The 14,133-nt window shown below is 45.1% G+C and overlaps 1 protein-coding gene across 1 annotated transcript in view; it reads left to right on the forward strand.

Moving 5' to 3' along the window:
• The window catches only part of CFAP47 (cilia and flagella associated protein 47), a 1,083,264-nt gene that overhangs the window by 562,500 nt on the left and 506,631 nt on the right, over nucleotides 1–14,133 (forward strand). Inside the window, 2 exon segments of the mRNA XM_030202357.1 lie at nucleotides 6,155–6,381; nucleotides 13,918–14,098. Of these exon segments, the coding sequence (XP_030058217.1) occupies nucleotides 6,155–6,381; nucleotides 13,918–14,098 (408 nt within the window).

Below are 14,133 nucleotides of genomic sequence, written 5' to 3' on the forward strand. Positions count from 1 at the left end.
AGTATCTGCGTGTCTAAATAGCAATATTTAAACATATGGAGAGGCCCAGCTGTTTGAGGGGGGAAGTTATCAAGGTGCAGTAAAAAGTCACAGGTTGCTGACTCCCATGATAAATAAATAATGGTGCTTACGACCCACCCAGCCAGCAAGCAGCATTATTCCAGTGGTCCACGAGCATCTGGCCTCAAAGCCACAGCCCAGTGCTCCCAGGTCAGAGTTTTAAGTGGCCACAGTGCTGATGCAGACCCCCTCCCCCCATCCCGATCCACTTCCACCCCTGATTCAGAATCCCACCCCTCTGATCACACTAGGGTTGCTATTTTGGAAACGGCGCCGGCAGGGCAGGAATGACTGGGGATCCCTCCTGTCCCAGGACCCACTGAACCACCAGATGCAGAGCTCATTAAGCCCTCACTAATGGACGGGGGTGGGGGTGGTCTGGATCGGGGGTGGACATGTGATCGGGTGGGGATCTGGTTCAGCATCACAGCCACTTAAAGCTCTGACCTGGGAGTATTGGGCTGCAGCTTTGAGGCCCAATGTTCCTGGCATTGTAAAAATAATCACTACTAAATCTCAAAATCAATTAACAACATAGTAACATAGTAGATGACGGCTGAAAAAGACCTGCACGGTCCACCCAGTCTGCCCAACAAGATAAACTCACATGTGCCATTTTTTGTGTATACCTTACCTTGATTTGTACCTGTCTTTTTCAGGGCACAGACCGTATAAGTCTGCCCAGCACTATCCCCGCCTCCCAACCACCTGCCCCGCCTCCCACCACCGGCTCTGGCACAGACCATATAAGTCTGCCCAGCACTATCCCCGCCTCCCAACTACCCGCCGCACCTCCCACCACCGGCTCTGGCACAGACCATATAAGTCTGCCCAGCACTATCCCCACCTTCTAACCACCAGCCCTGCCTCCCACCACCGGCTAAGCTTCTGGGGATCCCTTCCTTCTGAGCAGGATTCCTTTATGTTTATCCCACGCATGTTTGAATTCCGTTACCGTTTTCCTCTCCACCACCTCCCGCGGGAGGGCATTCCAAGCATCCACCACTCTCTCCGTGAAAAAATACTTCCTGACATTTTTCTTGAGTCTGCCCCCCTTCAATCTCATTTCATGTCCTCTCGTTCTACCGCCTTCCCATCTCCGGAAAAGGTTCGTTTGCGGATTCATACCTTTCAAATATTTGAACGTCTGTATCATATCACCCCTGTTTCTCCTTTCCTCCATGGTATACATGTTCAGGTCAACAAATCTCTCCTCATACGTCTTGTAACGCAAATCCCATACCATTCTTGCAGCTTTTCTTTGCACCGCTTCCATTTTTTTAACATCCTTCACAAGATACGGCCTCCAAAACTGAACACAATACTCCAGGTAGGGCCTCACCAACATCTTATACAGGGGTATTAAAACCTCTTTTCTTCTGCTGGTCACACCTCTCTCTATACAGCCTAGCAATCTTCTAGCTACGGCCACCGCCTTGTCACTGTTTCGTCGCCTTCAGGTCCTCAGATACTATCACCCCAAGATCCCTCTCCCCGTCCGTACCTATCAGACTCTCCCCACATAACACATACGTCTCCTGTGGATTTCTACTCCCTAAGTGCATCACTTTGCATTTATTCACATTGAATATTTATTGCCAAACGTTAGACCATTCTTCTAGCTTCCGCAGATCTTTTTTCATGCTTTCCACTCTCTCTGGAGTGTCCACTCTGTTGCAAATCTTGGTGTCATCCGCAAAAAGGCAAACTTTACCTTGTAACTCTTCGGCAATATCACTCACAAATATATTGAATAGAATCGGCCCCAGCACCGATCCCTGAGGCACTCCACTACTCACCTTTCTCTCCTCCGAGCGAACTCCATTTACCACCACCCTCTGGCGTCTGCCCGTCAACCAGTTCCTAATCCAGTTCACCACTTCGGGTCCTATCTTCAGCCCATCTAGTTTATTCAAAAGCCTCCTGTGAGGAACCGTGTCAAAAGCTTTACTGAAATCTAAGTAGATTACGTCCATAGCACGTCCTTGATTTACAGTGGGGGAAATAAGTATTTGATCCCTTGCTGATTTTGTAAGTTTGCCCACTGACAAAGACATGAGCAGCCCATAATTGAAGGGTAGGTTATTGGTAACAGTGAGAGATAGCACATCACAAATTAAATCCGGAAAATCACATTGTGGAAAGTATATGAATTTATTTGCATTCTGCAGAGGGAAATAAGTATTTGATCCCTCTGGCAAACAAGACCTAATACTTGGTGGCAAAACCCTTGTTGGCAAGCACAGCGGTCAGACGTCTTCTGTAGTTGATGATGAGGTTTGCACACATGTCAGGAGGAATTTTGGTCCACTCCTCTTTGCAGATCATCTCTAAATCATTAAGAGTTCTGGGCTGTCGCTTGGCAACTCGCAGCTTCAGCTCCCTCCATAAGTTTTCAATGGGATTAAGGTCTGGTGACTGGCTAGGCCACTCCATGACCCTAATGTGCTTCTTCCTGAGCCACTCCTTTGTTGCCTTGGCTGTATGTTTTGGGTCATTGTCGTGCTGGAAGACCCAGCCACGACCCATTTTTAAGGCCCTGGCGGAGGGAAGGAGGTTGTCACTCAGAATTGTACGGTACATGGCCCCATCCATTCTCCCATTGATGCGGTGAAGTAGTCCTGTGCCCTTAGCAGAGAAACACCCCCAAAACATAACATTTCCACCTCCATGCTTGACAGTGGGGACGGTGTTCTTTGGGTCATAGGCAGCATTTCTCTTCCTCCAAACACGGCGAGTTGAGTTCATGCCAAAGAGCTCAATTTTTGTCTCATCTGACCACAGCACCTTCTCCCAATCACTCTCGGCATCATCCAGGTGTTCACTGGCAAACTTCAGACGGGCCGTCACATGTGCCTTCCGGAGCAGGGGGACCTTGCGGGCACTGCAGGATTGCAATCCGTTATGTCGTAATGTGTTACCAATGGTTTTCGTGGTGACAGTGGTCCCAGCTGCCTTGAGATCATTGACAAGTTCCCCCCTTGTAGTTGTAGGCTGATTTCTAACCTTCCTCATGATCAAGGATACCCCACGAGGTGAGATTTTGCGTGGAGCCCCAGATCTTTGTCGATTGACAGGTCATTTTGTACTTCTTCCATTTTCTTACTATGGCACCAACAGTTGTCTCCTTCTCGCCCAGCGTCTTACTGATGGTTTGTAGCCCATTCCAGCCTTGTGCAGGTGTATGATCTTGTCCCTGACATCCTTAGACAGCTCCTTGCTCTTGGCCATTTTGTAGAGGTTAGAGTCTGACTGATTCACTGAGTCTGTGGACAGGTGTCTTTCATACAGGTGACCATTGCCGACAGCTGTCTGTCATGCAGGTAACGAGTTGATTTGGAGCATCTACCTGGTCTGTAGGGGCCAGATCTCTTACTGGTTGGTGGGGGATCAAATACTTATTTTCCCTCTGCAGAATGCAAATAAATTCATATACTTTCCACAATGTGATTTTCCGGATTTAATTTGTGATGTGCTATCTCTCACTGTTACCAATAACCTACCCTTCAATTATGGGCTGCTCATGTCTTTGTCAGTGGGCAAACTTACAAAATCAGCAAGGGATCAAATACTTATTTCCCCCCACTGTAATTCTCCGGTCACCCAGTCAAAGAATTCAATGAGATTTGTTTGGCACGATTTCCCTTTGGTAAAACCATGTTGTCGTGGATCTTGCAACTTATTTGCTTCCAAGAAATTCACTATCCTTTCCTTCAGCATTGCTTTCATTACTTTTCCAATAATTGAAGTGAGGCTTACCGGCCTGTAGTTTCCAGCTTCTTCCCTATCAAAACTTTTGTGAAGAGGGACCACCTCCGCCGTACTCCAATCCCACGGAACCTCTCCCGTCTCCAAGGATTTATTAAATCTTTAAGAGGACCCACCAGAACCTCTCTGAGCTCCCTCAATATCCTAGGGTGGATCCCATCCGGTCCCACTGCTTTGTCCACCTTTAGATTTTTAAGTTGTTCATACACACTCTCTTCCGTGAACAGAGATCCAAACAAAAAATGTTTTTATATTGTGTATTAATGTGCTCAGTCCATACCCATTCCAACCATTATTTCCCAAAAGGAATATGCGGTAGCGTCATAACCATCATAGCACATTAAATGTTCCGCCTCCTTGTATTGTGTATGTACATACATCTGAGTCAACCTGGACCGTGATCAATCTTCACAGGCTTATTTCAAATAGATAATTCAAACAAATCTTCATGCATAAATATTACAATTAAGTATATCTTTATAGGTACCTCGTTATTACCCAGGTTGCATATCAAGAAAATTAAACACCACGCTATGTCTGAGGCGCTGATCTTGTGTGGGTCAATCCTAAAGTAGAAAGTGCTAGAGAACACTGAAATGAATATGACCTACTCCATATTATACTTCCCTTGGGGATACTGTGTGCTCGTGCTCACTTGCCCATTATTTCACACGTGATTCATTCATCCTGTTCATTCTTTCATGTTCAAACCATCAATCCCTTTAACTCTGGCCGAGTTTCACAATGCGTCTTCAGAAAGGGAAAATCTGCAAGTAAGATCAGTAGTCAGCAATATACTACCCACAGTCACACACTTGCACTAGTACATATGGTTTAACCTAAAGCTACTAACACTGTGTCCGATAGCAGTTTTGAAAAAGCAATATTGTAAGTAGATTTTATTGTTGTTAAGAGCGTCCATACCCATTCCACCATTATATCCAAAGGAATATGCTGGTAGTGTCATAAGGGAACCATCATAGCGCATTAAATGTTCCGCCTCCAGACATGCTCAAATTGCACAATAATCCTTTTTTTCATGATGGTGTAGCAGCAGGAGGCACCTAACTGAAATGGAGTCTGTGTAACGGACCTTTCGCTCTGATGCAGCATGGCGAAACATGGCCCATGCTGGCACAGGTCCAAGAAATTTATAAGAGAAGTTGTCAGATCAGCTTTTTGGAAGTATTTTATAGTAAAATGAAAAAAGATTATTGTGCAATTTGAGCCGATGACGATTCATGCAAGCCACAGGATATATCCTGTGTGAAATGAGTTGCTGCCGAGGCTGTGTGCTGATAGTATCCACCCACTTTCAAGAGTTTTGGAAAAGACATTTAGTGCTGGGTTGTCATTACTCGAGCCTTATTCGCCTCCGTTGTGCTTAATTTTCATTGGACAGTTTAAACGTGATTATTTTATAGTGTTGTTTTAAGAGTCATTTTTAAGTATTCCTATTGTAATCTAATTTAGCTTATTTTTAGCTTCGACTCCTTCCTTCGTTTTATGCATTTTCGTCTAGTTCTAATGCTACATAACCAGTGCCCAAGTCACTAAGATCCCTAACACCTCACACCAAATTTCGGAAACACCTCAAGACCTGCCTGTTCAAAACGTTCCCACACACACACAAAAACGAACTTGCTAACTGGCCCTCCACAACTTCAGATATATTTCGCTTAAACTCCTCGAAGAACTAATTCTTTTGTACCCACTGCCTTCTACCCCCTTCACCATAAAATGTAACTCTCTACCTCTTCCAGCCTCAACTTGTAAGCCACATTGAACTAAATCGTTTTGGAAAGTGTGGGATATAACTACTGCTATAAATAAATAAAATTAACTAATTAGTAGTAGCACAATAGTTGAGTACATGTAGGGCCCCTTTTATCAAGCTGCAGCAAAAGGGGGCCGGCACTGGCATTGGCACATATTCCCACGTGCGCCGAGGCCCCCTTTTACTGCAGCTGGTAAAAGGAAAGTCTCGCCTTCCTGAAGGAAATGGCCACGTGGCAAGTAAAGTACTTGCCATGTGGCCATTTCAGGAGGGAGCCCTTACCGCCACCCATTGATGGTGGCGGTAAGGGCTCCCACGTTAACCCGGCGGTAACCAGGCAGCGCGCAGCATTGCCCGATTATTTCCGGGTACATGACGGCACGCTAGGGGTGGGCAGTACTTCCTGTATATCGAGTAGTAAGCCCGTGCTGGGCTTATCGCCGCTTAGCAAAAGGAGCCCTGAATTTGTCTAGTATGGATTATTGTCTGAGAGTAAAAGCAAGGTGTGCGTATGTAATTAAAAATGCTAAACGGCTTTCTTTATTACAGGTGATATTAAGTCACAGCCTGTTCAATATTTCAAGTGCAGTCAGAATGGCATTCTTGAAGAAATGCTGAAAGTCCCACTGATTAATGAAGCCAGAGAGAAGGCCCTGGCTATTGCAGCCCAGAAGCAGATGTCGCCCGTTGAATATAGTCGTAGAAAGGTCACAGGGACTCTTGAGAGCAGCAGTGTTCGTGCCGCAGTCGTAGCTTTCGGTTCGACTGAGATTAAGGTAAGACCTGGCGAAGATTTGACAGAATGAAAGTCTTTATTTCCAAGAATAAGGGCGCTTATCCTATTTATTCCAGGTAGGAAATGCCCCCAGCTGAAGAAATTATCATGGAGTAGAGCAGGCAGTTTCTTGTGTGAATTTTTAATAATATGTAATATGAATTTTTCGGAAGCTTCTGCTGCTTAAAACATCAAGGCACATAGCATCTGACTAAAACAGTCAAAACTGTCTGGCTCTGGTCATTTGACTTTCTGGGTAACACATCAGTTTTGGAGAGAAGTGAAAACCAGATAATGTATAGAATTCACCTTGGAAACAGCCATGGAACGTCTGATTAGGATGCCTTTTGTCATGTTGGCCATTTGTCCTAAGAAGTTAATCTCAGGCTGTCTTCAAACTGCTGACCAAAAACTCAAAACAAAAAATCCCCCAACTCACCGGTAGTCACAAAAGACCACTAACGGGTGGAGGAAGTCTGCGCGGCCACATTGGTGACCTGCAAGGGCCGACTTCTAGTGGAATAGCAACATTCCATGTAGAATCTGAAATAGTAGCAACAGTGGAGGAGTGGCCTAGTGGTTAGGGTGGTGGACTTTGGTCCTGGGGAACTGAGGGAACTGAGTTCGATTCCCACTTCAAGCACTGGCAGCTCCTTGTGACTCTGGGCAAGTCACTTAACCCTCCATTGCCCCATGTAAGCCGCATTGAGCCTGCCATGAGTGGGAAAGCGCAGGGTACAAATGTAACAAAAATAAAATAGATACTATTGGAGATTCTACATGGAATGTTGCTACTATTGGAGATTCTACATGGAATGTTGCTATTCCACTAGCAACATTCCATGTAGAAGGCTGCGCAGGCTTCTGTTTCTGTGAGTCTGGTGCAGGACGTCAGGACTCACAGAAGCAGAAGCCTGCTGCGGGCCACATTGGTGATCTGCAAGGGCCGACTTCTACATGGAATGTTGCTAGTGGAATAGCAACATTCCATGTAGAATCTCAAATAGTAGCAACAGTGGAGGAGTGGCCTAGGGGTTAGGGTGGTGGACTTTGCTCCTGGGGAACTGAGGAACTGAGTTCGATACCCACTTCAGGCACAGGCAGCTCCTTGTGACTCTGGGCAAGTCACTTAACCCTCCATTGCCCCATGTAAGCCGCATTCAGCCTGCCATGAGTGGGAAAGCGCAGGGTACAAATATAACAAAAATAAAAAATATTGCACTTCATTCATTGGGCCTCTCACTTTTTGGTGGCAAATTCAAGGGAGAGACAGCCCTAACCCGTGTCCCTGAGGAAGTTTGTCTGAAACCCTTGTTACATTTCAGGGAAGAGCAATCTTTTTTCCAAGACAGTTGAGCGATTTAATCATCGGAGCCTTTAGTGTCTGGTTTTTTGACCAGCCCAGTTTTCATATATTGAGTGAGTGGCCCAGTGAATGAAGTGCAGTGTTTCATCTGTTAGTGGTCTTCAGTGACCATCATGTGGGCGTTTAAATTTCTGATGGCGCTGCTCTCTTTTCATTATATTTGGTACATTCTCCTGGTTGTGTGTGTTCAGTTTAAAATGCTGACAGCAGTTCTTTTGCTTTCCGATTGTTGTGAATTTGAGGTTGTCAAAAACGTAACTTTTTATTCCTGTAGTTCTTAATTTGAAGAGGCAGCTCCAGAATTTCACACAGTACTGCAAGTGAGGTCTTACCAGAGACTTATATAGCGGCATTCACACCTCCTTCCTCCTACTGCCAGGTCCTATTCCGATGCAGCCAAGCACCCAGGTCTATAGCAGGCGTAACTGTTCACGGTTATATGCGCTATTTTAGCACAAGACTTAGTTACGTGCACGCCCTTTGCACTTATGAACTAAGGGCTAAATTCTATATTTGGTGCCCAAATAATCAGCGCCGATGGAAAACACGCCTACACGTATTCTTTAAACCGCGCCCATAGAATATGCGTAGCACCGTCCACACGACTACAATTTAAGTGGAACCATTTACACCAATGAAAAACTGATGTAAATGCACACGTCAAACTTTAGGTGTGGAGTGGGTTATTCTATCACTTTGCGCAAAATTTTGGGAACGCCCATGACCCGCCCAGGCTTCTCCCATGGCCACGCCCCCTTTTGCGATCCATGGTAGAATTTAAGTAGACTGCTTATAGAGTACGCTTACCCCAGGATTCTATATAGCAGGACTTAAGTTGCGCTCGCAAATCCCGTCGTATACTGGATTTGTGCATGCAACTTATTTAGTTAACAAGCCAGTTGGTGCTGATAATTGCCACGTAAGCAGTTATTGACACTAATTGGCATTAATTCGAATTTTTACGCAGAACTATCTAAGCATATTCTATAACTTGATGCGTTTAAATTCTAAGTTGCATAGTTGAAAAGGGGGAAGGCCATGGGCGTGGAATGGGGCAGGTCTTGGGAATTTCTGAAATCTATGCAGGTTATTATAGAATACACATGGTCAGCACGTAATTTAGACATCGGCATATACACCACGTTTACTTGGTACAACTGCCTTTGACTAAATGCAGTCATGTAGACAGGCTCTTGGTGTATTCTATAAATGACACAGAAACTTAGGCTTATTCTATAAAGCACGCTTAAGTTTAGGTGTACTTTATAGAATATGCCTAGGTATATTTGGTTTTGGTGCTGTCTTTTTAAGAATCTAGTCCTTAGCGAATAGTGCGCTTAAATTCTAATTAGTGCCAATTAGTGCTGATAATTGCTTGCTAACATCCAATTATTAGCGCTGATTGCTCTGTTAACCAATTAAGTTGTGAGCGGAAATCAGAATACACCAAGATTTGTGCGTGCAAATGAAGTCACACTATATAGAATTTTGTAGTAAATGACTTGTGCACATAAATTATACAATAGTTCTTTAGTACTTACACATATAAGTGTACATTATGCCCTGGAGTCTATGGTATCCAACTAAATTGGCTAAAGAGCTAATTAGTGCCAGTAATTGGGTGCTAATTGGTATTAATTGGCACCAGTTTGAATTTGCACGCACATCTTATGTACTATTCTGTAACAATGTGTGCCAAAATCCCATAGCGTGCAACTCAAAAGTGGGCATGGCCATGGGAGGTGAATGGGTGGATCGGGGGGGGGGGGGGGGGGGGCCTTCTTAAAATTTGTGCGCATTGTTATAGAATATGGGGCATGTGCGCCCAAATTTGGCACCGGGAATTACTGGTTTCAGCATGCATAAGTCCTGGCACCCAAATGGGTGCCCAGCTTTGAGCACCCATTATAAGAATAGCATTGAGTGACAGTTTTTTTTTGGTGCTGATTTTTGAGCGCCATTTACTGAATCTAGCCCTATAGGCACGTAAGTGCTAGTACTACATAATTACTACATGTAAGCCACATTCAACCTTATTCTTAGTGGAGGAGTAGCCTAGTGGTTAGTGCAGTGCACTTTGATCCTGAGGAACTGAGTTCAGTTCCCACTGCACAACCCTCCATTGCCCCTGGTACAAAATAAGTACCTGAATACATGTAAACCACTTTGAATGTAGTTGCAAAAACCTCAGAAAGGCAGTATATCAAGTCCCATTTCCCTTCTTTTTACAAGTGTCATAAATAAATAAACATAAGAACATAAGAGTTAGTCATATTGAGTCAGACTAGTAGTCCATCTTACCCAATATCCTGTTTTCTAATAGTGGCCAATGCAGGTCACAAGTACCTGGCAGAAACCCAAATAGCAGCAACATTCCATGCTACCAATCCCAGGGCAAGCAGTGGCCTGAGACTTGGGCTTGGATTCTTGCTGAAATTTCTGGTGTGGAGAGGTAGATCTTGGAATCATCAGCATAAAGGTGATACTTAAAACCATGGGAGGAGATCAGAGCACCAAGGAAAGTATAGATGGAGAAAAGAAGAGGTCCCAAGACAGATCCCTGAGGTACACCAACTGATAGTGGGATAGAAGTGGAGGAGGATCCACCAGAGCATACACTAAAAGTGTGATGGGAGATATGAGAAGAAAACCAAGAAAGAACAGAGTCCTGAAATCCAAGTGAGGACAACGTGTCCAGGAGTAGGTGATGAATCAACAGTGTCAAATGCTGCAGATAGATCGAGAAGGATGAGGATAGAATAGAGACCTTTGGATCTGGCCAGGAACAGGTCAATGGAGGCCTTAGCAAGGGCTGTTTCAGTTTAATGTAGAGGGAAAAAGCCAGATTGAAATGGACAAGAATAGTTTGAGATGAAAGAAAGTCAAGACAACGGCTGAGAATAGCATGTTCATGTATCTTGGACAGGAAAGGGAGGAGGGAGATAGAGTGATAGTTGGAAGGGCAGGTAGTGTCCAATGAAAGTTTTTTGAGGAGTAGTGTAACTGCAGCATGATTGAAGGCATCAGGAGCAGTTGCATTGAAAAGTGAAAGATTCAGGATATGACACATAAAACGGATGACAGTAGGAGAGAGAATGCTGAGTAGAGTTTGGAGGAGGAAAGAAAATGTGCAGTTTCCTCTTCGGTGGTTTCAGAAAAGGAAGAAAACGAGATGGGTTAAAAGAGGGTTGACAGAATGGTCTGGGGAAAGGAGAGTGGAGGTGACTTGTTTGAGAACTCAAGGCTAATCTTGTGAAGCTTATCATGAAAGTACTCAGCCATAGTCTGGGGAGAAAGTGAAGGGGGGGGGGGATTGGAGGTGAAGGCATTTTAAGTTCAGTGTGGCAAAGAGACGGTGAGGGTTTGAGCTAAGAGAGTTTGTCAAGTGGATGTAGAGGGGCATTTTCGATAGAACGTCTAAATCTGAATTTGGATGTTTTACACAAAACGTCCAAATTCTGAACAGGAAAGAAGGTCATTTTCGAAAAAGAAAAACATCTATCTTTTTTTTCGAAAATACTATGATTTTTTGTGATTTGGACGTTTTTTTTTTTGAGGGGCCATTTAAAAAAAAAAAAACCCGTCGAAGTGCAAAACGTCCAAAATCAAGCCATTGGGACATAGGAGGAGCCAATATTTTTAGTAGACTGGTCTCCGAGACATCCCAGGACAGCAATAGGGTACCCTAGGGGGCACTGCAGTGGGCTTCATAAACTGCTCCCTGGTACACATCTGTTCATTGCTCCCTTACCTTGTGTGCTGAGCCTCCCCAATCCTACCCCAAACCCACTACCCCCAACTGTACACCACTATCATAGCCCTTACAGGTGAAGGGGGCACCTATATGTGGGTACAGTGGGTTTCTGGTGAGTTTTGGACTGCTCACAGTTTCCTCCACAAGTGTAACAGGTAGTGGGGGTATGGGCCTGTGTCCACCTGTCTGAAGTGCACTGCATCTACTACTAAACTACTCTAGGGACCTGCATGCTGCTGTGATGGACTTGAGTATGATATCTGAGGCTGGCAAGTAATGTTCTTAATCACAATTTTTGGGGGTGGGGGGGGGGGGGGTTAGTGACCACTGGGGGGAGAGTAAGGGGAGGTCATCCCTGATTCCCTCCAGTGGTCATCTGTTCATTTGGGGCACCTTTTTGTGCCTTATTTGTTATAAAAACAGGTCTAGCTCAAAATGTCTAAGTTTTAGCCTTGGACATTTTTGTTTTGTTCCATTATGGCTGAAAAACGTCTAAGTCTTAGGAATGCCAAGTCCCGCCTTGAACACGCCCCTGGCGCACTCCCTTGAGATTTAGACGTCCTTTTGACGGACTTCAGAGAAAAATGTGTAAAAAGAGGTTTCGAAAATACTGATTTGGACATTTTTGTGAGATAAACGTCCAAATGCGACTTATGTCCTTTTTGGACATTTTTCTCTTTTGAAAATGAGCCCAGTAATATCCTGTTGACAAATGAAAGAGCAGACTGGAAGGAGGTCAGCAAGAATTTGTATGAAGTCAGCATGGGCCACGGGATTTCATCCAAACTGGCATTCGGCAGCAGCGGATTCTAGAGGTCAGCCAAGGCTGGAGTTTATTACACCCTACAGAATGGGAATGGGAGGAGCGAGAGAGTATCCAGAGCAGAGGAGAGACTAGTATATAGGCTGAGGACAGTTCATTGACAGATTTGGATAACATAGTGGTTGAGAAGAGAGATGAACACATTGTGGAAAAGAGTGCAAGAGTCAATACCTGAAAATTCCTAAATGTATAGGTGGAGATTGGACAGGACTGGGGGGGGGGGGGGGATGTTTAAGTGTGATTATTGTCTGATGATGGTCAGAGAGGGGCTATTGAGGGTGTAGAAACTGGAGATGTGAGCAGTTGGATAAGAAGACAAGATCTGGTGAATAGGGGTAGTGGAGCACAGCTGAAGATTGAAGGGGGATAAAACAAGAAACTGAGAGGCATAAGAGTTAGAGGGTTCGTTAGCATGAATGTTAAAATCCCCAATAATGAGGAAGGAGATGAGGGTTTGAGAAAGAAGGAAAGCCAGGAGTCAAAGTCAGTGAGAAGAAAGAAAAGGACTAATCAGGGGGTCAGTAAATGACTGCTACTTGGAGAAGTAGAGGAGTGAATATACGGATGGAGTGGACTTCAAAGGAAGAAAAACAGTGAGACTGAGGTGTAAGATGAGGTTGAAAGGAGGGTGAAAGTAGTTGCCCGACATCAGTGGCGTTCCTGGCCTGGATGGCACCCGGGCGGATCGCCGATGCCCCCCCCCCCCCCCGCTAAATGACACTTCCCTCCCCCTCCAGCGAAATAACACTCCCCCCGGGTGCACGCCGCTGGGGGAGGGGGTGCCGCGGAGCGCGCCTGCTCCAAGTTCGCTAACTTGCTCGTTCGCTGCAGCTCCCTCTGCCCCGGAACAGTTACTTCCTGTTCCGGGGTAGAGGGAGCTGCAGCAAACGAGCAAGTTAGCGAACTCGGAGCAGGCTCGGTGCCGCGGCACCCCCAGCGGTGTGCACCCAGGGCGGACCGCCCCCCCGTCCCCCCTTGGTACGCCACTGCCCGACACCACCTCCGTGGCCAACCTGGCGAGAGTATGGGAGAAAAGGTAACCTCCATGACACATTGCTTTACAGCCTAACAGCAGTCATTGGTTGGTGGTAGCAAATGAATCCTGTAGTTCAGAGCAAGCAATATTGATTTGAAAACAGCGTTTCAATGAACCAGCAAAAGAAAAACCCACTTGGGCCGCTCTATGAAGAATCTTTATGTTCTTGTATCCAGGGACATGTTTTCATTAGCAATGAAGCAGACCATTTTAATGAAAAGTCCGGTTTCATTTCCTTTCATTTTTAAAATCAAACAAAATTTTAAAAAACGAAATGTGTCTATTCATTGCTTCATTTAAAACAAGAAGCCCTGCTTCTTCAGAAAAACATGACAAAATAAGCCCCTCTCAGGCCTTCTCGCCATGAGAAATTACCTTCTAAATAGAATTCAGTAAGAGCGTACGTTCCTGCATCTGCAGCTACCCTGTGAAAATAGAACCAGAAGTAAATGAATGCATGCAAATTGAAGTTCTCATATTTACAAACTATCTTAGCACTCATGTGTTGAACTCACAGCTCTCTTTCATAGCCATAACCGTTTGTTGTGTTGTCTTCAGTCTAGGATTTCACTTACGCCCATTGGATACGCTAAAAGACAGCTCAGATCTGTCGCGTACATTGTGACCGTCAGTATGCCGATGCACTTTGAACTCCCTTCCAAGCTCTACATTCCTGTATCAGCAGCAAGCCGATTTCACGTGAAGCAAGGTGCACAGGATGCGGGTCGCTCTGACTCAGGTAATGAAATATGTTGGTGTACTGCACTGCGCACC

This window comes from Microcaecilia unicolor, chromosome 4 (genome assembly GCF_901765095.1).
Source record: "Microcaecilia unicolor chromosome 4, aMicUni1.1, whole genome shotgun sequence".
NCBI classification, from domain to species: Eukaryota; Metazoa; Chordata; class Amphibia; order Gymnophiona; family Siphonopidae; genus Microcaecilia; species Microcaecilia unicolor.